Source organism: Tamandua tetradactyla, chromosome 7 (assembly GCF_023851605.1).
Source record: "Tamandua tetradactyla isolate mTamTet1 chromosome 7, mTamTet1.pri, whole genome shotgun sequence".
Classification (NCBI taxonomy): Eukaryota; Metazoa; Chordata; class Mammalia; order Pilosa; family Myrmecophagidae; genus Tamandua; species Tamandua tetradactyla.
Window position 1 is genome coordinate 131,968,791 of NC_135333.1, and position 22,224 is coordinate 131,991,014.

Genomic DNA, 22,224 nt, shown 5'->3' on the forward strand with positions numbered 1-22,224 from the left:
TAATAGTTTTAAAAGCACTCTTCAACTAAGTTACAGGACAGATCCCAGGGTTTGTCATGGGCTACCATACCATCATCTCATATTTTTCCTTCTAGCTGCTCCAGAATATAGAAGTCTAGAAGGCTTAAATATTTTTTTAACACAACAATTGACATTTTTCTTGTGAAAAATAACAAATATACAAAAAAGCAATAAATTTCAAAGCACAGCACCACAATTAGTTGTAGAATATATTTCAGAGTTTGACATGGGTTACTATTCCACAATTTTAGGTTTTTACTTCTAGCTGCTCTAAGATACTAGAAACTAAAAGAGATATCAATTTAATGATTCAGCAGTCATATTCATTTGTTAAATCCTATCTTCTCTGTATAACTCCACTATGATCTTTCATCTTTCTATCCCTCTCTTTAGGGGTGTTTGGGCTATGGGCATTCTAACTTTTTCATGTTGAAAAGATCTGTCACTAATATGGGGTAGGGAGATGGACTGTCTGATGTTCTGGAGAGGCTGGGCGAGGTTTCAGGACTTTTCTGGTCCACTGACCAGAAAAATTGGAGATTATAAATTTCTGGAAAGTTACTCTAGTGCATGGAACCCTTGTGGAATCTTATACATTGCCCTAGGTGTGCTTTAGGATTGGCTGGAATGGTCCTGGTTGGGGTTGGCAGGTTATGATAGGTAGTAAGGTCTAACTGAAGCTTGTGTAAGAGCAACCTCCAGAGTAGCCTCTTGACTCTATTTGAACTCTCTCTGCCACTGATATTTTATTAGTTACACTTCTTTTCCCCTTCCTGTGGTGGTTTTAAGGCCATGGTTACGATTGTGAATTTAATCCTGGGAATGGGAAGCAATGAGAAGGTTTTAAATTAGAAATGTTTTTCATTTCCTTGTTCAAAAGATCTCTTCACTCTCACCTTAGAGAATGTATTGCAGGGATCAGGGTTGAAAGCACAGTCACTAAATGGGCTATTGCACTAGGTGGTGGAGGTTGGGTGGCAGCAGTAATTATGAGAAGTCAGTAGTTTAAGAAATATTTTGGTAGAAGGACCAATAAGTATTCCATGTGGAGGATGAAGACAAAGAGTGAAGTACAGAGGTCTCTGGGGGTTCTCTTTTAAGAATTAATGAATCAATCAAGTGTCATTCACTTAGAAGACTGTTAGAAGAATGGACTTGTATGGGGGGGTGGCACAATCAAGAAAATCAAGAATTACATTTTGAACATTTTTAAGTGTGTTTTCCTACTCAACAATTTTTAATTTTACTATATGATTTGGTTTATACAAATCTATTCAAGTATAAGCCATGTTATAAAAAATTGTCGTACTATATGGGAAATTAGAATAAATGATATATAAAGTATAAGATCACTAAGCAAGTTTGCGTTTCTGTTAAGATAATAGGTACCATTTATGGAGGGGCTTCTATTTGGTTGAACCACAAGAAACTACTGATATCAACAATTTTGGACTTGAAAATGACAATCCTTATGGTTCATCCTAATATATGCTAGGTGTGGAACTAGATGTTTATGTACAAGTTAATATATATTTGCAACCACCCTTTAAAGTAGGCTTTTTATTATTTTATAACTGATAAAACTAAGGTACTTAAAAGAAGTTAACCTGTCAAAGCTCTGACAAGTGAATAGGCAGGCAGGATTCAAAACAAGCTCTTCCTGACATAGCATCTGAACTCTTATCCACAAAATTACGTTAGCCAGACTTCTAGAGAGGGATCATGCTGCTTTCCCGAAAAGGAGAGGAGTTTCAGATCCAAAAGACAGATTAACAGACACAGGAGTGCTTGGTCTGATTGGATGGGGGAAGAATTGCTGAGTGTCTCTCTCCTATAGAGCCAAGTCCAAGTTGACTTTATAAGCCTGTACTGCATTTTAGAAATAAATATAATAAACAAAGAGAAATCAGACAGTAGGTTAACACTATTAAGTTGCTAAAAATTTCAAATTCACCTCTTTAAGAAATATACAGCCTCTCTTCCATATTTATCACTGAATCTCTCTACTCTGCAAATATATTAAGTACAAAACAGTGGTTTTAACCTCTGGGGAGGGGGGTATATAGTGACAGAAATTGGAGCACATTACCATACATCATGCATTGACCACCTTTATCAAATGCCTTTTGATATCTTTACTAAAGTACTCTCAAGCAGTCCTATATGCATTTAAAACTGATTACTATCAGTGAGTGAGATTGGGTATGGAGATATGTAAAATACCTTATCCAACACAATAATGTCAGGCTTTCCCCTTTTACATGGTACTTAGAGAATCTAGATTTCAGATCAATGAAGAAACTCTTCATTTATTTGGTCTAATACTACTGTGAATCAGTTAGGAACTAAGTAACTACAGAACAGCATTATCAGTTTGATCTGTTAATAATTAGTTCTAGACAAAGGCTAAAAAAAAGTTGACATGGCAAAGAAGAGTTTACATGACTAAAAAACTTTCTGCCCATCCTTGGAAAGAGTATTTCCCACATTCATTGTAAAGGTCATCAAGGAATCTAGAGCCTTGAACCTGGCCTGGAAACTATGTGTATGCTTGCCTTTTTGGTAATCTTTTATATTCTTAAAAAGTTACGTGATTTTTATACTCAAACTTTTCTACAATTAGGTTTCCTGAAAAATAATTTTTCTTTTGTAATTAAAGTCAATATTTAGCCAATCAAATATTTCCAGTGAGTAATAGAGATGGATTATCCAGTGATTTTTCTTGCCTTTGTCAACAATGCAAAAACACATTAGCATAAATACAAGATCATTGTGACAAGATTACCCTTCAAAGTATTAATTTCTGGGTTTCCCCTTTTCCCACCTGTGCAGATGAACAGTCAAGAGTCATACAGGGTAGACTGAAAAGAATCAAGACAACAAATATTCAAATATTATCTGTTAAAGAAGCCATGGGATCTCCTACATGAAAAGATTCAGTTCCACTCTGACAGGGTTTTTGCTCCCAGGGAGGAGATAAAGAATGGTCCCAGGTCAGGACAGAGAGAGGAGTGGGAGAGCAGAGGCAGCATGCACAGGTAAGCATGTGAGAGACAAACTCCAAGCATCCTCCAGAGCCTTCACAGCTACTAGTCCAGAACCAGAGCAGTTTAGAAGCAGAGGCAGAATGGACTTGATCCTCTCGTTGCTATCCTGTGGGTTCCACTGTTCACCAGAAGTCAGCATGGCCTACTGTTTGACCTGTTTGAAGTGAACTTGCCTCTGTCCCAAGAATCTATTCATATTTCTTCTAACCATCTTCAGGGAGTAATCCCTAGGACATTCACATACCTTTTTGTTCCCCTTCTTTACCCCCAAAATGGAGGGAGGAAGGTATGAACTCCTTGTTGGATGATGACGGAGAGGATCTGGATACTTTGTGGAGGTTGATGCTGGTGACAGCTGAGACGGAAAGCCTCAGTCCAAAAAAGGGAGGATCCTTTGGTATCAGTGTGAAGGATAGTAGGGGAATGCACTATCCTCTTACAGAGTACTGAGCAGTGGCTTGTCACAAGCAGATAATGTTAAAGAGCTGGAAGAGAACTTGGAGAGCATCTAGTCCCATCTTTTCACATAAGAGATAAGGAGCAGAAAGGGGGCTGACTTGAAGTCAAATCGCTGGTTAACAGCTCGGTCAGAGCCAGAAATAAGAGGTACTGAGTCTCTCTCTACACCTAACAACACAGGCAGATAAGAGCTCTTTCTTTGGAGGTGAAATTTTCTCTGATCTTCCATCAAGTCCTGATTAAGCTGAATGAAGGGCTCAGTCCTTAAGTTCTTAAAAGTGCAAACTCAATAGCTTAGAGTGCTACCAAAGTTTTTATTGGGTTAATGAAGGCCTTTTGTTGGAAGACTTTTTTTTTAATGCCCTTTTTATGGTCATGGGAAACAACTGCTCATGGGCAATTTCTCTTTCATAGAGATTCTATGGGACTGTTCAGATTGGCCCACAGGTGACTGAAATAGAATGATAGAATGAATTTAATTTTTTTTTTTAGGTGAAACTTGTGTTTTTGTATTTTGTTTTGTCTTAACTTTTTTATTGTATAGTATAACATATATGCAAAGCAAACAAATAAAAAAGCAACAGTTTTCAAAGCACTCTTCAACAAGTGGTTACAGGGCAGATCCCAGAGTCTGTCATGGGCTACCATACGATCCTCTCATATTTTTCCTTCTAGCTGCGCCAGAATATAGGAGGCTAGAGAGCTTAAATACTTTTTTATCATCACAATCGACTTTTTTTCCTTCTTTTTTGTGAAAAAGTTACATATATACAAAAAAGCTATAAATTTCAAAGTATAGCACCACAATTAGTTGTACAACATATTTCACACTTTGACAGGGGTTACAATTTCACAATTTTAGGTTTCTACTTCTAGCTGTTCTAAAATACTAGAGACTAAAAGAGATTATCAATTTAATGATTCAGCATTCATTTGTTAAATCCTATCTTCTATGTATAACTTCACCATCACCTTTGATCTTTCCTTACCTCTCTTTACAGTTGTTTGGGCTATGGCAATCCTAAATTTTTTATATTGGAAGGGTCTGTCACTAATATGGGGAAGGGAGATGGAACTATCTGATATTCTGGAGAAGCTGGGTTAGGTTTCAGGACTTATCTGGACTAGGGACCCATCTGGAGGTTGTAGGTTTCTGGAAAGTTACTCTAGTGCGTGGAACCCTTGTAGAATCTTATGTATTGCCCTAGGTGTTCTTTAGGATTGGCTGCAGTGGTCCTGGTCCGGGGGTGGCAGATTATGATAATGTGTTAGTTAGATTCTGTTGTCAACTTGGCCAGGTGAGCATACCTAGTCTTGTTGCTGCGGACATAAGCCAATGGTACGTGAACCTCATCTGTTGCCAAATACATCTGCAGTGAGCTAGGAGGCATGTCTGCTGCAATGAGTGATGTTTGACTTAATTGGCTGGTGCTTAAATGAGAGATTGCAACGTGGCACTGCTAAGCAGCTCAGCATTCCTCATCTCAGCACTAGCAGCTCAGCCCAGGCCTTTGGAGATGCAAAAAGAAATCACCCCGGGGAAAGTTGTTGGAACCCAGGGGCCTGGAGAGAAGACCAGCAGAGACCATCTTGTGCCTTCCATGTAAGAAAGAACCTCAGTGGAAAGTTAGCTGCCTTTCCTCTGAAGAACCAAGAAAATAAATCCCCTTTTATTAAAAGCCAATCCATCTCTGGTGTGTTGCATTCCGGCAGCTAGCAAACTAGAACAGATAGGTAGCAAGTTCTGCCTGAAGCTTGCGTAAGAGCAACCTCCAGAGTAGAGCAGGCTCTCAACTCTATTTGAACTCTCTCTGCCACTGATACTTAATTAATTATACTTCTTTTCCCCTTTTTGGTCAGGATGGAATTGTTGATCCCACTGTGCCAGGTCTGGATTCATCCCTGGGAGTCATCTCCCATGTCCACCAGGCACACTTTCACACCTGGATATCATGTCCCACGTAGGGGGAAGGGCAATGATTTCACTTGCAGAGTTGTCTTTAGAGAGACTCAGGCTACATGTGAGCAACAGAGGTCCTTCAGAAATAACTCTTAGGCATGCCTACAGGTAATCTAAGCTTCTCTACTACCTACATAAGCTTCACAAGAGTAAGCCTCATGATCGAGGGCATAGCCTATTGATTTGGGTGTCCCTAAAGTTTGACACAGTATCAGGGGATTCCCTGATGGTAAGGTTTAATAGTTCCATATTCTTTCTTCCCTCCCTCAGGGAACTTTGCCAATACTTTTTGATTATCTGCTTATTATATTACTCTAGGATGTTTCCAGGCATTACAATAATCTATACAGGATTAAAGGACCTCTTTCTCATTCTCTGCTCTCTGTGTTTCGATTGGCCAAATGATAGGTTGAATTAGATTATGCACTACAGAAAGTTTCAGTTCCAAATCAAATAAACCTTTCTTCCACTGGTCTCAGAGAGTATGTGTGGTTCTGAAATATAGACACTGTGTCCCTTACCCCTATGTTCTGAATTACCTTAACCCCAACCTATTCGGCTTCATTCTTATCTCTAAATTTCATATTATATCTATAAAACAGCCTCTCAAAATCCAGAAATAATAATCACCACTCTAGACTTAATGTGTCTGCTCTAAAAGCTTACAATCTAGGCCCCTGTTTTCTTATAAGCATTTTCTAAATGTGACCATACCATTCTTGGTTTTTTTTGTTTCTGACTTATTTTGTCTCACCAATTGTCCCTCATTTTCATTCACATCGTTGCATGCCTCACGATTTTGTTCCTTTTTGTAGTAGCACAACCTTTGTTCATAAGTATACACCATCATTCGCCAATCTACTTCTCTGTCAGCGCATCCTTCAGCCACCTGAATCATTGGGCATTGTGTAGATGGCCCAAAGTCCACAGTCCATCAACAGTCTCAATTTTAGATAATTTCATTGTTCCAAAGAGAAAGAAAACCAATAACACACCCTCGCCAAACAGGAAATCTAAACTTCCTCTTAACTCTTGTCCCTCCCCCCATTATTTACCTCTGCTGTTGCTGTGGTAGTGCTGAGGGTTTCCTTTTGAACATAGCTCACAGCATGCAATAGCAGTTTTCCCCAGTATGCTGGACTTGAACACTTTCTACAAGAATCATATCTTTGAAGTAATTCTTAGGAGAACTCATTTATATTTCTAGTGTGAATCAGTGGAACACGTAGGTCTATACAACTCCTTTCAATCTTGTTCATCTTCAATATGGTAATACTACTTCTACACCCACTAGAGAATTACCTTCGCTTCTATCCATTCCCTTACATCAGAGTTCAACCTCATTAGCTAACAGTTCACCCATCTCTAGCTTCTATGTATCTCTAAGTCCCCTATATTCTTTATTATAAGCCTCTGGTTATACCTTTATGTTGGTCATAAAAGTGGAATCATACAGTATCATCTAGCCTTTTGTGTCTAACTAATTTCACTCAGCATTATGTCGCCAAGGCTCATCCACCTTGTCATGTGCATCAGGATGTCATTTTGTCTGCATAATATTCCATTGTATGTATATACCACATTTTGTTGATCTACTCGTCTGTTCATAGGCATTTGGTTTGTTTCCATCTTTTGGCGATTGTGAATAATGCTGCTATGAACATTGATGTGCAAATGTCTGTTTGTATCATTGCTTTCTGCTCTTCTGGGTATATACCAAGTAGTGCTATTGCTGAGTCATAGGGCAGCTCAATTTTTAGTTTCCTAAGGAACCACCAAACAGTCTTCGATGGTGGTTGCACCATTATACATTCCCACCAGCAGTGCATAAGTGTCTCAGTTTTTCCACATCCTCTCCAACATTTATAGTTTCCTGTTTGTTTAATAGCAGCCATTTATAGGTGTGAGATGGTATCTTATTGTAGTCTTGACCTGTATTTCCCTTATAGCCAATGAAAATGAGCATCTCTTCAAGTGCTTTTAAGCCATCTGTATTTGCTCTTCAGAAAAATGCCTATTTGTATCTTTAGCTCATTTTATAATTGGGTTGTTTGTTCTTTTGTTGTTGAGTTGTATGATTTCTTTGTATATACAGGAAATCAAACCTTTGTCCGATATGTGATTTCCAAATATTTTCTCCCATTGAGTTAGCTGCCTCTTCACCTTTTTGACAAAGTCTTTTGAGGTGCAGAAGCATTTGATCTTGAGGGATTCCCATTTATCTATTTTTTCTTTTGTTGCTTGTGCTTTAGCTGTAAAGTTTAGGAAGCTACCTCCTATTACTAGGTCTTGAAGATGTTTCCCTACATTTTCTTCTAGAAGTTTTATGGTGCTAGTTCTTATATTTAGGTGTTTGATCCATTTTGAGTTAATTTTTGTGTAGGGTGTAAGATAGGGTTCCTCTTTCATTATGTTGGCTATTGATATCCAGTTCTTCCATACCCAATTATTGAAAAGACTATTTTGTCCCAGTTCAGAGGATTTGGGGGCCTTGTCAAAAATCAGTTGACCATAGATTTGGTGGTCTATTTCTACACTCTTGATTCAATTCCATTGGTCAGTGCTTCTGTCTTTGTGCCAGAATCATGCTGTTTTGACCTCTGTTGCTTTATGATAGGTTTTAAAGTCAGGGCATGTTAATCAGAATGCATTTAATTTTGTTGAACAAAGTCCAGGTATCTTTCCCTATGATAAAATGAGTAACTGACATTCCTTGTATCTATGGTTGTCTTCCAGAAGTACTTAAGTCATGAATATTTTTTCAGGTAGAGAAGGAGAATGCCATCCTATTGTTCAACATTTCTCTAATGATAACTCTGTAGTTTATATTCCCCAGAACAATTTATCTTTGGGAGTTTCAGTGGCTTCACACTACTCACCATATTAACAAAACTCATCAGATTACATTTTCTGTATTCATTTTCCAGGGGCTTCTATTCCGTTTATAGTTTTTTTTTTTATGTCTTTAGATGCTTTTTTTTCCTAAAGAAAACCCTAGTTTTTAGCACCTCTTTATATATGCCAGAATGTATTTGAATAATTGTGTGTGTATATGTGGCAGATTAGTAACTTTTTTTTTAACAACATCTCTTAAAGAAGTATTGATGGAAAATGTTTATAGGGTGTGGGGATAGCTAGGTATTATGTAAATAAAAATACATGTTTTTAAAAATATATTAAAATATTAATTTTAAATATTATTTTAAATATTAAATTATTAAGTTGACTTATTATTAAGTTGACTCCTGATTTTAACACTTTATACTCTTGTTAACATTTTATACTTTGTTTCTCTTCAACCAAGTTCAGGACTTCATGAATAAGTTGAGTAGTAGGTTGGGTAATAGGGTAACACAATGGGAGCCTTTTTTCCAAGGCTGGCATGTGAATAAAGTACCTGCAAATCACAAAAAGAAACAAACAGCTTTAAGAAGAATTTTCACATTGGTCATATCAGTGTGTTCACATTTGCTGTGGGGTTGTTGGGTGCATGAGTCTCAACCACAAGACAGCCAGCATTTTCAGTCCTCCAACTTCCCCTATTTGTGACCTAGAAGATCTCTAATATGTGTGCCTTTCAGCCCACTGAAGCACTTTATTTCAGAAAAGGAAGTGATTTTCATTAATAATATATCAGGCATGAAAGCATTAATAAGGAAGCCAGGATTATTCTTCACCCATGTGAGTTGAGTCTCCCACTTTTGGGTTCCTGAAACAATATACCATAAGAAATTGAATTGAAAGGATCAAACTGAGGTGATCAGTATGGGACAAGTCGGGAAGGAAGGGGAAAGATTCATCCCCATGATCTTGGTAAAACATTAGGAAAGGCAAAAGTGTGAAGGCTTTAGCCATTCCCTTGGAAGGCTTAAAAGAGTAATTCTCAACCCTTTGTTGCACAATGTTATCACCTTGAGAGCTTTTAAAAAAATGGCAATACCCAGGCACTACCACAGACAGAGTGGCACAGAATTTCCACATGTGAGAGTCAATATTTTTTAATAGTTACTCAGGTGATACTGTTGTACAACAAGTAGAAAATCACTAGTTTAAAACAAGGGTCACAAACCTAAATGGCCACAGGTAACATACACTAGTGAGATAAGGATGAATAAGCAATAGAGAGAAGTGGAGACGGTGGCCGACTAAACAGGACATGCTCCATTTATGAAAGTAACTGCTACTAGGTTCCAGCCAACCATGGTCATGTAGCAGTGTGACCCCATTCCTGCCAGTTCTTCTGATTTTGTAAATACTTATAACTCATTTTAAACAATTGGGTGGAGTGACACATGCTACAACATGAATGTGCTTTGAAAACATTATGCTAAGAGAAAAAAAGCCAGACACAAATTACAGATAATATGATCCCATTTATAGTAAATGTCCAGAATAGGCAAATTCATAAAAACAGAAGGTGGGAGAGTGGTTGTCAGGGACTGGGGGGAGGGAGGAGGGGGAGTGATTGCTTATTAGGTACAAAGTTCTTTTTGTGCAGATGAAACTATTCTGGAATTGTAAGTGGTGATGGTTGTAAAAAATTGCAAATGTACTAAAAGCTACTTAATTGTACACTTTAAAATGGTTAAATTGTTAATTTTATGTTATGTGAATTTTGCCTCAATTTAAAAAAAAAAAAGTAAGGAGGCCGAGAAAGAAAATTGGGTTGTGGGGACCAACACAGTTGACCATACAAAAACCCTTTTATGGTAGACGAAATGGAACCTATGGTGTAAAACCACATGGAGGAAAAAAGGTTCTATAAACTGGGCTTAAATTTTTCAAAAGGCCAATCTAAGGCCATAATCTAAGGCCATATGTATGCCTCCACATCCTTTTGTATCTCCATCCAAACTAATGACAGTTATGCCTGCTGCACCCTTTTCTTCTTAAAGTCAGACATAACACAGCTTTTTTTTCCTTAACAGGTCCTAACGCAGGGCTGTACCACTAAGTGCAAGTTGCTTTTCCAGCCTATAAATAGAAATAGAAGCTCCTGAAGTGCAGGAGAACGCTGGCTAAGAAAGCCAGTGCTTCCTACTGCTCTTTATTACTGTTCTGCTACTGAGAATGAGAGAAGTAAATGAAATGAAAAACTAATAGCCATGTTCATTAACTGTTCTTCCTTTATCAACTGTTTCCAGTGACTCTGCTGAATTCTCAATTCATAATTTATCATCCCACTTAGTCGGGGTTGTTCCTCTTAATTACTCACAGCAGGTTAAAATCATTAGTACGTCTGTGAGATGCTAGCTGCAATAAAAACAATGAGTGAGAACCAGTTTCTTCTAAGACTTCTTTATGTTTCAATAGTCTTTTCTGCTTTGGGAATATACTTAAAAGGCAATGTTCTGTGCAGTCCAGGAAATCCTACCTTACCTTAGACTGAGGTGAAACATAAATAAAAATAAAACCAGGGTGGGCCACGGTGGCTCAATGGCAGAGCTCTCGCCTGCCATGCCAGTGACCCAGGTTCAATTCCTCATGCCTGCCCATGTAAAAAATAATAATAATAATAATAATAATAAAATAAAAATGAAACCATATTTGCTATTATTGCAAATCTTCTAAATGTTTGGCCATATTGTAGTTTTGCATGAAAATCAGAAATGACTGGAGTTTTACCAAGGATTAGATCCAGACCTTTTTCTTACCTGAATTCTTCTCTATAATCATTTCTAATATACTCAGCTAGAGTCTTGCTGTATTGCAGGCAGCTCTTGAGGATATAAAACTGCTGATACAACAGAACTGCTTGGTAGGGACTTAGCAGCTGAAATGAAGCTGAAAGCCACTTCACAACTTGTTTCACAATACTGGCCACAAAAGTAATCTAGACAAGGAAAATGCAGTTACATGTAGGCTGTACACCACACATATCTGAAGACCTCACCCCTCTTGCACTATTTTTCACTGGAATAGTACTGAGTGAGACTAGAGCACAGACCAATGCTTTCACCATATGCCCCCCTACAAGCAGGGTCAGAACTAGCACTGACTTTCAAGGAAGTTTGGCTCCAAAATGGAAAGAGAACATTGGAAGTAAGATGGAGATGGAGGGGGAGCTTGGAAAGCTCTATGGCCTCCCCCTGTGAAGAAGGAGGTTTTCTTCTTTTCTTCCTGTAGGAACAAATAGCCCACAAAGATAAGCTCCCTTGACTTCCAAAGACGATTCTTTTGACTTTTAGTGACAGTGGTTTGGAAATTTTAGTGTGCATAGGAATTCACCTAGGAAACTCATTAAAAATGCAGAACCCTGCTCCCTTACCCCACCCCAAGATATTTATCAAAATTCTAACGGATTTGTTCCCTGGACCACACCTTGAGAAATAATCCTGTATGTGAGAAGGTAAAGACACAAGCAGATGATGTCACTCTTAGCTGGGTTTTCGTCAAGACCATTTCTGGTATCTTTTCTCTGGGAGAAATTAAATGGGGAAAGTAACCATATTCTGAAGTTACTGGGTGTCTGCTTCTCACACAAAAAAGTCTGTCAATCACAACATAAAAATCAAGAGCAATGAATTTCATGAACATATATATATAGAGATAAGATACATATAGGTGGCATTTTTCAAGCCACTGTCCATAAATGTAGGTCTATTCTATGTCCCGGTTCATGTAAAAAATAGAAAGGGCTGATGGTGTTCTTTCAAGCTCTAACCAGCTGGTCACCCTGCACACCCATTAATTGAAAAATACGTTGTGTTTTCTTTGGAAAAATGTTGCAACTGGTCCTGCATAGGTAGGGCATGAGGTCTGAAACAAGTTTTTCCCTATCCAGATCCATTTACATGGATTGAGTAAACTGTGTCTGGCCAACACAGATTGAAGTTAGAGTCTGGAGCAGTAAAACAAAGCAATGCTAATTAGCTCATTTGGGCATAAAAGCCTTAAGTTCTTTAGTACCTTGCTTGAACCCAGTGAGACAATCAGTCGGTGCTGACTGACATGCAAGTGCATCAGATGATCTCTACAGTTTCCTTATTTACAAGGTTAGCAAAAATGGTCTGTTTCTACCCAAACCCTTTAGAACGGATTTGAAGCCTTCAACAGTGTTAGTGATCCTGGAGACTTCCATAGTTGCCTTCAGCCACCCTTCATCCTAGGATATTTCATAGTCACAGACTAGCCTCATACTCAGTACCTTTAGTGAACCAACCCTAGAGATTGATAAAGAAACTTTTCTGTGGCTTAGAGTCCTTAGGACCCCAAATTTCCACACATAAGTTCATGACAGGGTGTGCAACCACCATACAAAGAAAGTAGGGGTCTTGGCTCTTGCATATATGAGCATCTGCTGCTGTGACTATAACTTCATGACACTCCACGAAGGAGGCCTGAGATTGGTTAGGATCTGTGCACTGCTAAAGGAGCCATGTTTATGGGTTCAATGTCTGTATAAAGGTATCGGTTGTGCTAACAAGTGTACTGTCTGGTCTTAGGGAAGTAGCAGAAGAATCTAGATTTGATAAGGCAGATTCATAATCACTCTGGAAAACAGCTCAGAGCAGAGAATCACTGACAGTTAACAGAGGCATGTTCACATATGGAAAAACATATTATCTCACTCTCAAGCCTCCATCAGCAATGAAAATTTAGTTTGGATACTACCTTTTGGAGCAATTTCAATTAAATGTATGAATGCATGAATGAATAAAGGAAAACTTAAGTTTGAATATGAGAAAAGATTAAGGGATAAAACCTTTATTTGTATTAATTCAAGAGATCCCTTAATTGAACATCTATTATGTGCCAAGCACAACAGACAAGAGTCCTGCCCTCATGGCACTTGTGGGCTGTTGGGGAGAAAGACAGTGTATCAGTCATGATAGCTTAGGTTATGCTGTGGTGGTACCATACCTACCCAAATATCAATGGCTTAACAAAGGTTTATTTTTTGCTCACACCCTAAGTCCCTTATGGGATGGTAGAGGGCTCTGCTCATTTCAGTCAGTCAGGGACATGAGCTGGTGGAGAACTACCATATGCAGCATTTCCAGTCACCACATCAGAGGGAAAAGAAAATACGGGGAAGCATGCACTGGCTCTTAAAGCTTCTGCCCAGAAGTGACACAAGTCACTTCTACTTACATTTTATTGGCCAAAGCCAAAAACAGAGGCCCACCTAATTTCAAGGGGTTGGGCAGTGGGGAGTACAATCTTACCATGTGCCTGGAAGGAGAGAGCATCAGAATATAAGAGGGCACTAATGGCTTCCACAGACAAGAACCAAATAATAAGACAAAGAAACATCAAACTGCAATAGTACAAGTCCCACGAGGGAGAGGAAGAGCACATCATGCAACACTACATGTGCCTACACTGGGGGCAACTGACATAATCGGGTGTCAGAGAATCACACTCCTTCCCCCACCCAACAACGCCTGAAGGGGCACTGAGGCCTGAAGGGTGAGTAGAAGTTAATCAGCTGGAAAAGGGGTGGGGGTGGGGGAAGCTTTTCAGATGGAGAAAATGGTAAAGGTCCATGATGTGGGGTGAGGGAGAGGCTGGTTCAGAGCACAGGTGAGGGACCAGAAGGTGTGGGGCCACAGCAGGCAGGGCCTTGCGGACACATCATCAGTTCAGTCTTCACCTAAAGGGAAAGGCTACTGAGATTTAAAGAAAGGGATCACATACTCAGATTTTTATTTTGGAAAGATCCCACGGGCTACGTTCTGGTGGGAAGATAGGAGTAGATCATTTAGAGCACTGCAGTGTTGAGGGGAAAGACGGTGAGAGTATGGTGACTGCTGGGACAGAAGGCCACAGATGATCCCAAGTGCTATATGCATAATTTGGCCAGTGCAGATCTGCTTACCATAAATTTTAATCTTTTTACTTAATCATACAGCCCATAATTTCACATTCTGTTTTCTAAGCATATCTTAGGGTTTTTCATGATATAATGGATCACATTTAAGATATCATTTTGGTACCTTAAATATTCAGGCCCCAAATATAAAACTGTTTTATTTTAGTTAAGTAATATACTTGTCAGATTTACATTTTGCTTCTGTTTTATAAATGTGACCACTTAATAGGAAAAATTGTGGTCATTTTGCTTTTACTCATAGGTACTTACTATGGGAGGGTGACTTTGTAGAAAGGACATCATCCAATGAATAGCAAACTTTCTTGATCCCAATCCAAGATTTCCCTATAAAGACTCAAGGAAATAAAATCATGACGTTCAAGCTATATCCAATAGAGTACTCATTCTCAAATACATTTTTTTATCCTGTTTCATCAGATCTTCAAAATCACTATTTTGGAAAATAAGCTAAGTGAACACTTCAGAACTAAAGGTATTGTCATTTAACTTGGCCAATTTTGGGGGCCATCTCTAATTCAAACATGTTTGGTATGTTATCAACCATATAATATATGATCATATATATAATATAATAGTAAATATATAGTTTACCTGCTGAAAGACAAGAAGTATCTCATATAAAAGTGATGTAGCTGTATCTGTATATTCCAGGATAAGCTTCTGTAACTAGAATTTAAAAAAATAATGTAGTATCATAGAGTAAGAAAGTGGTAATTTCTCTTGGTTCTCTTTAGATTCTTATCAAAGAATTTTTAATTAACTAAAAATATAATTAGTATGGAATATTAGTATGGACACTCTCCCTGTTTCACATGGTTCAGTCATTCTCAAGAAAGTGGCTCCTGTAAAAAGACTACATATTTAATAACGGCCAAGAAAATAGATCAAGGAAGGAAGACATATTTAACAAATATGCATCAAACACAGTGCTAGGTTTTGGGCATATGATAGAGAACAACACAGACATGGCTCCTGACCACATGGAATTACAATGTAGTTGGGGAACAGACATCAATCTAATAAATGAATACATACATAGTATAACTAAGACAAGGGCTATGAAAGAAAAGTACAGGAAGTTAGGAAAGCTCTAGAAAGGAGACCTAGTCTCACCTGGGTGGTCAAGGCAGGCTTCTATCTGGCCTACATGTCTATCACCTGGACAACTGTACTAGCTTCTTAATAGCTCTGCCTGTCTGAGTCTCACTTCCACCCCACTCCCTAATCCCTAATCCCCTGGCTCCACTGCCGGTAGTAGTACTATAGGAGCTCTACAGAGAGTCTGTAATTATATATTCATGCATTTGATTAATGTCTGTCTCTCCCTCCACCCTATAAACTAACAAGCACAGAGACTGTGTCTCTTTTGCTGGCCAATGGTACTCCACTGCCAATCACACAGTCATAGTAGCGGTTGAACAGCTATGGTGTGAATAAATGGAGCGTTCCTAAAACATAATTCTGATGGTACGTTCAAGACTATCAAATCATGTCCCATACTCATTTTTAAAATTGCGTTGACCTTACTCAAAATGAACTAACAGGCTGATTTATTCTCTCAGAAATGTGCTTTCTAAGCATCTTGATATCTAATGTTTTAGTACAAACTCAGAAAAACAAGTATAATTCTTGCCAAGAACTTGCGCTGCTTAAGCCAGTTAAGCTTCCAAAGTAAACTAAGGCATAAGAGTGAACCCCCAAATCCCTAAGGAAAGCATCTCTGGACTCCTACTATGGCATTATATATACATAAATATTCTGTATATAGACACAGATAAATAGCTGTATCTAACCTATAGATTGCTGATTATTTTTTAGTATATATACCTTAAAACATAACAAATAGATTTATGAATTTTAACAGAATAATTAAGTTGTTAGGTCAATAACAAAGCATCTCTGATTTAATTATAATTTATATCCTACAGTGCCATGATCCACATTAAAAGAAGCCAGGACCCCTATACGTTATATTTTATTCTACCCCCCAAATTCTCAACTCACCTTAGCATCAGAAGTCATCTCAACTAAAGTCGAATCAGCCACCAATGCAATATCAAACACAGGATGAGATTTTGGAATCTGAGGCTCACTAATTAAAATTACTAAAAGATTAAATAGTGTTCCCCTGAAAAAAATAAATAAAAGGCAATTAATGAGTAAAGTTGAGAAAATACAGTGAAGTCAAGCTTGCAGACATTGTATATTTATATTTCTACCTCAGACCATTCTTGGCTGAACTTTCAGACCCATAGACATGCAGATGAATGTCTAGTGATAAGACATTTAAATTATTTTCTTCTGTTTTGGTTTGTTTTGTTTTTGTTCACATGGGCAGGCACCAGGAATCGAACCTGAGTCTCCGGCATGGCAGGTGAGAACTCTGCCAGCTGAGCTACCATGGCCCACCCAAGACATTTAAATTAAATACAATTTTGAGGGGCTTTAGAGAGAGGACAGTTCTGGAAGTATAGTTCTAGAAGCAAGGAGAGTCACATAGCTTGGAAAGTTTATCAAACCTGGATTTTAGGGTAATTGAGGTGATTTCAATTAGAGCAGTATTTTTCAAAGAGCTTTTTATGGATTAGTAATTTCAGGGTATACTATGGTCAAAATTGACTCTCTGGTTAAAGAAGTTATAGGAAACACTTGGTTAAACTAAGTTCATGAGGTATCTGAGGTATCCTTACTACAGGACTTCTCAGATATTTTAATATGCTAATATGTACCATGTATCTCTGGGAGGGAGATACAATAAGTAGCATTTCTTAAAATGTGTATTTGATCAGAAGTGTACTTGACACCTTTTTAAAAACAGCATTTCAGGGTTTTAATGTTCCATTGAACATCACTTGCTACTAGTTAATAAAACTAGTATTAAACCTTAGATCTTCTGCTTTCAAATGGAGTGTGCATTGTCCATTAATGCAGGCTAATAGCTCATATAAATGTCACCACATGTTTGAATAATATACCCCATATATAGGGCAAAAAGGCCAAAAAGAATCGATTCAAAATGGGCATACTGAGGCACTGGCTAGTAACATCATCTTTGAATATGAAGTACAATCCTTATAGAGTTGAAAAGGAGTTGCCTAACTGAAGACAATACCGAAGTAGCTTTGAAGGAAGGAATCATAAAGGAATTTACAAATAGGACTATATAAAAATTCCCTATAATCATAAACATTCTTTTCATAATAAAATAACAGACTACAAATAGTCCCTGTTTAGAAATATTTAAGGCTTCCAAATCTTTTTATAATGATTTAAATCATTATAATGCTTAGAAGCTCATGATTAACCAAAATTCTCATAAAAATACAATTCCTATCTCTTCCCCAAATCAGAAAGCAAGCATAGTTCTCCTATCTAGACAAGAAGAATCATGTCACTTAGTACATTCCTCAAAATGTAGGATATTCCACGTCCGGGTCAAGATGGCGGCTTAACAACGTGCACGTTTTAGTTCGTCCTCCAGAACAACTACTAAATAACCAGAAACAGTACAGAACAGCTCCTGGGGCCACGTCAGTGACCAGACACACAGCGTACCCCAGTCTGGACCAGCTGGACCGGCTGCGAGCAACCCCCAGAACCGTGAGTTCCCAAAGCTGCGGCCAGTCAGTGCCCCTCCCCCATAGGCTGCTTCCAAGAGGGGAAAGCAAAGGACTTTACCAGCAGCAGGGACTGGGCACAATCAAACGACAATTGTGGAACTAATTAACAAATTCTGGCTACTAAAATAGGCCCCCAGCTTAGGTGAACCTGATCAAAGCAGAGGTTGCTCATTTTTGCCCCGGCGCCAAGGGGGCAGGACTGACAGAAAAAGGGGGAAAAAAAGAGAAGGAAACAGAGGTTTTTGTGGCTGTTAGGCTTGACTGCCTCTGGATACAGTGGAAGGCCTTTTCACGCTGCAACTGCCCCAGGCATAGACAGAAGTGAGCTCTTTTGGGGGCTCGCCTGGAGCCTGTGCCTTCCCCAGGGGAGGGGTGAAGCCCAACTCAGGTGGAATCCCTCCATCAAGGAATTCAGACACCAGGGCTTGGTAATTTGAAGCCATTAAAACCAGCCTACAACCTCTCCTATATCTCCACCACGCCCCCAGCAGGGAGAGTCTGCCAAAGTTAAAGGTACCACATCATCTTATCCTGGTGGGACCTACAGTCAGACAAGCACCACACACAGGGCAGGATAAGAAAAACAGAGTCCAGAGACTTCACAGGAAAGTCTTTCAACCTGCTGGGTCTCACCCTCAGGGAAAACCAATGCAGGTGACTCTTTCCTCCTGATAGGAGGCCAGTTTGGTCTGGGAAAATCTGGCTGGGGTATATAATATCTAAGTAGACCCTCCTAAGTGTGTGTGTGTGGGGAAGGCACCACACAAGCAGGGCAAGAAACAAGAAAACAAGAACTGAAAAATTCTCCTCTGTTAAACAAAACTTAAGCTAAAGGTCCAGATATAGCTGAACGGAATGTCAAAGAAAGATAAACAACAAATTCATCCAGCAAGAAAACCCTAGATAAAAGAAGTGAAAGCAATCTCCAGAATAAACTAATTAAGGTAATTAAATGCCTAGACACCAGCAAAAAATAACAAATCACACTAGGAAAATTGAAGATATGGCCTAGTCAAAGGAACAAACCAACAATTCAAATGACATACAGGAGCTGAAACAATTAATTCAGAATGTACGAACAGACATGGAAAACCTCATCAAAAACCAAATCAATGAATTGAGGGAGGATATAAAGAAGGCAAGGAAAGAACAAAAAGAAGAAACTGAAAGTCTGAAAAAACAAATCACAGAACTTATGGGAATGAAAGACACAGTAGAAGAGATGAAAAAAACAATGGAAACCTACAGTGGTAGATTTCGAGAGACAGAACATAGGATTTCAAAACTGGAGGACGGAACATTTGAAATCTGTCAGGCAAAAGAAAATATAGGGGAATAAATGGAAAGATATGATCAGGGACTCAGGGAATTGAAAGACAATATGAAGCGCATGAATATACATGTTGTGAGTGTCCCATAAGGAGAAGAGAAGGGAAAAGGAGAAAAACTAATGGAGGAAATTATCACTGAAAATTTCCCAACTCTTATGAAAGACTTAAAATTACAGATCCAAGAAGTGCAGCGTACCCCAAAGAGAATAGATCCAAATAGACATACTCCAAGACATTTAATAATCAGAATGTCAGAGGTCAAAGAGAAAGAGAGGATCTTGAAAGCAGCAAGAGAAAAGCTATCCATCACATACAAGGGACGCCCAATATGACTATGTGTAGATCTCTCAGCAGAAACCATGGAGGCGAGAAGACAGTGGGATGATATATTTAAAGTATTAAAAGAGAAAAACTGCCAACCAAGAATTCTATATCCAGCAAAACTGTCCTTCAAAAATGAGGGAGAAATTAAAACATTTTCAGACAAAAAATCACTGAGAGAATTTGTGACCAAGAGACCAGCTCTGCAAGAAATACTAAAGGGAGCACCAGAGACAGATACGAAGACAGAAGAGAGAGGTGTGGAGAAGAGTGTAGAAAGGAAGACTATGAGTAAAGGTAAAAAGAAGGAAAATTAGATATGACATATAAAATCCAGAAGGCAAAATAGTAGAAGAAAGTACTACCCATGCAGTAATAACACTGAATGTTAATGGATTAAACTCTTCAATCAAAAGACATAGTCTGGCAGAATGGATTAAAAAACAGGACCCATCTATATGCTATCTATACTCAAAGGACATGAGGCCAAGGACACAAATGGACATTTACACACCAATGTTTATAGCAGCATTATTAACAATTACCAAGAGATGGAAACAGCCAAAATGTCCATCAACAGAGAGTTGGCTAAACAAACTGTGACATTTACATAAGATGGAATATTATGCAGCTGTAAGACAGAATAAAGTTTTGAAGTATGTAACAACATGAATGGACCTTAAGGACATTATGCTGAGTGTGATTAGCCAGAAACAAAAGGACAAATACTGTATGGTCTCACTGATATGAACTAACATTAGTGAATAAACTTGGAATATTTCCTTGGTAACAGAGACCATCAGGAGATAGAAATAGGGTGAGATATTGGGTAATTGGAGCTGAAGGGATACAGACTGTGCAACAGGACTGAATATAAAAACTCAGAAATGGACAGCACAATACTACCTAACTGTAATGTAATTATGTTAAAACACTGAATGAAGCTGCATGTGAGAATGATAGAGGGAGGAGGGCTGGGGACATAAATGAAATCAGAAAAAAAGATAGATGGTAAAGATCGAGATGTATAATCTAGAATGCCTAGAGTGTATAATAATAGTGAAATGTACAATGTACAAATTTTAAAAATGTTTTTGCATGAGGAAGAACAAAAGAATGTCATTATTGCAGGGAGCTGGAAATAGATGATAATTAATACTTTAAAATGTCACCTTATGTGTGAGACTAAAGCAAAAAATGTTTATTTGTTTCAAAATTTATATTTTGACTAAAGCATTTCCAAATATAACTCATGTAGATAATTTGATTGAATGTCATAAGTACTTGGAATCTCAGGTAGGACATGGGACAGAGATCCTGGAATGAGCTGAGACTCAGAATCAAGGGACTGAGAAAAACCCTAGAATGAGCTGAGAATTAACATCAAGAGATTGAGAGAACTTTCTCGACCAAAGGGGGAAGAGTGAAATGAGACTAAGTGTCAATGGCTGAGAGATTCCAAACAGAGTTGAGAGGTTATCCTGGAGGTTATTCTTATGCATTAAGTAGATATCACCTTGTTGTTCAAGATGTAGTGGAGAGGCTGGAGGGAACTGCCTGAAAATGTAGAGCTGTGTTCCAGTAGCCATGTTTCTTGATGATGATTGAACAATGATATAGCTTTCACAATGAGACTCTGTGAATGTGAAAACCTTGTGTCTGATGCTCCTTTTAGCTACTATATCAACAGAAGAGTAGAACATATGGAATAAAAATAAATAATAGGGGGAACAAATGTTAAAATAAATTTAGTTTGAAATGCTAGTGGTAAATGAAAGTGAGGGGTAAGGGGTATGGTATGTATAATCTTTTTTTTCTCTGTTATTGTTTTATTTCTTTTTCTGTTGTCTTTTTATTTCTTTTTCTAAATCGATGCAAATGTTCTAAGAAATGATGAATATGCAACTATGTGATGATATTAAGAATTACTGATTGTATATGTAGAATGGAATGATATCTTAATGTTTTGTTTGTTAATTTTTTTTAATTAATAAAAAAAGTTAAAAAAAAAAAAGTAGGATATTCTGTATAGGATATTTACTAATACTTTATTCAGGCTCTTTTAAAATGGTCAATCTTAACTTTAGAAAACCATTCCAGAATCAACAGAACCTCCATTTGGAAGCTTTTTCTGATACTAAGTTAGAATTAACATTCCATTTGCTATTATATTTAATTATAATCCTTTATTTCAGCAACAACTTCTTTTCAAAGTATTATGTACCCAAGGTAAAGGGAAAGAATTATTAAATTCTGGGTTACTTGCCATGATTTCCTATGGATTCAACCACAACAATCCTAAAACAGGAAGGAATTATGCCATATTTCAAGAAGAATATGGCTAAGTGGGTTGATCTAATAAAGTCTCCTCTTATGAAAATAATGAAAAGGTAAATGATGAAATACATAACTGCTTTTTTAATTGCTCAAATGGAATTTAATTTGAAATCTACCTCTTCCACTGACTCAATTTTAAATCTACTGACCAAAAACAGGTGAAAAAAATCATCCAGATGGTAATTTCTTCCTGAAAATAGAGATTTATAATGGGATTGGCATAATAGTCTTCAAAATGGTCCCAAAAGTTTGATACTTTCATTGTTTCGAATGTTATGATTTCCAAGGTATG

The 22,224-nt window shown here is 37.9% G+C and overlaps 1 protein-coding gene across 8 annotated transcripts in view; it reads right to left on the minus strand.

Moving 5' to 3' along the window:
* C7H12orf56 (chromosome 7 C12orf56 homolog) overlaps positions 1-22,224 on the minus strand; it is a 199,221-nt gene that overhangs the window by 39,331 nt on the left and 137,666 nt on the right. Inside the window, exons 9-13 of one of the 8 annotated variants that reach the window (XM_077111291.1) lie at positions 16,328-16,451; positions 14,915-14,989; positions 14,573-14,647; positions 11,142-11,320; positions 189-8,884 (exon numbers count right to left, since the gene is read on the minus strand). In XM_077111291.1, the coding sequence (XP_076967406.1) occupies positions 8,758-8,884; positions 11,142-11,320; positions 14,573-14,647; positions 14,915-14,989; positions 16,328-16,451 (580 nt within the window). In that variant the 3' untranslated portion in view covers positions 189-8,757. The other 7 variants (XM_077111294.1, XM_077111292.1, XM_077111296.1 and 4 more) reach the window with 7 other exon arrangements.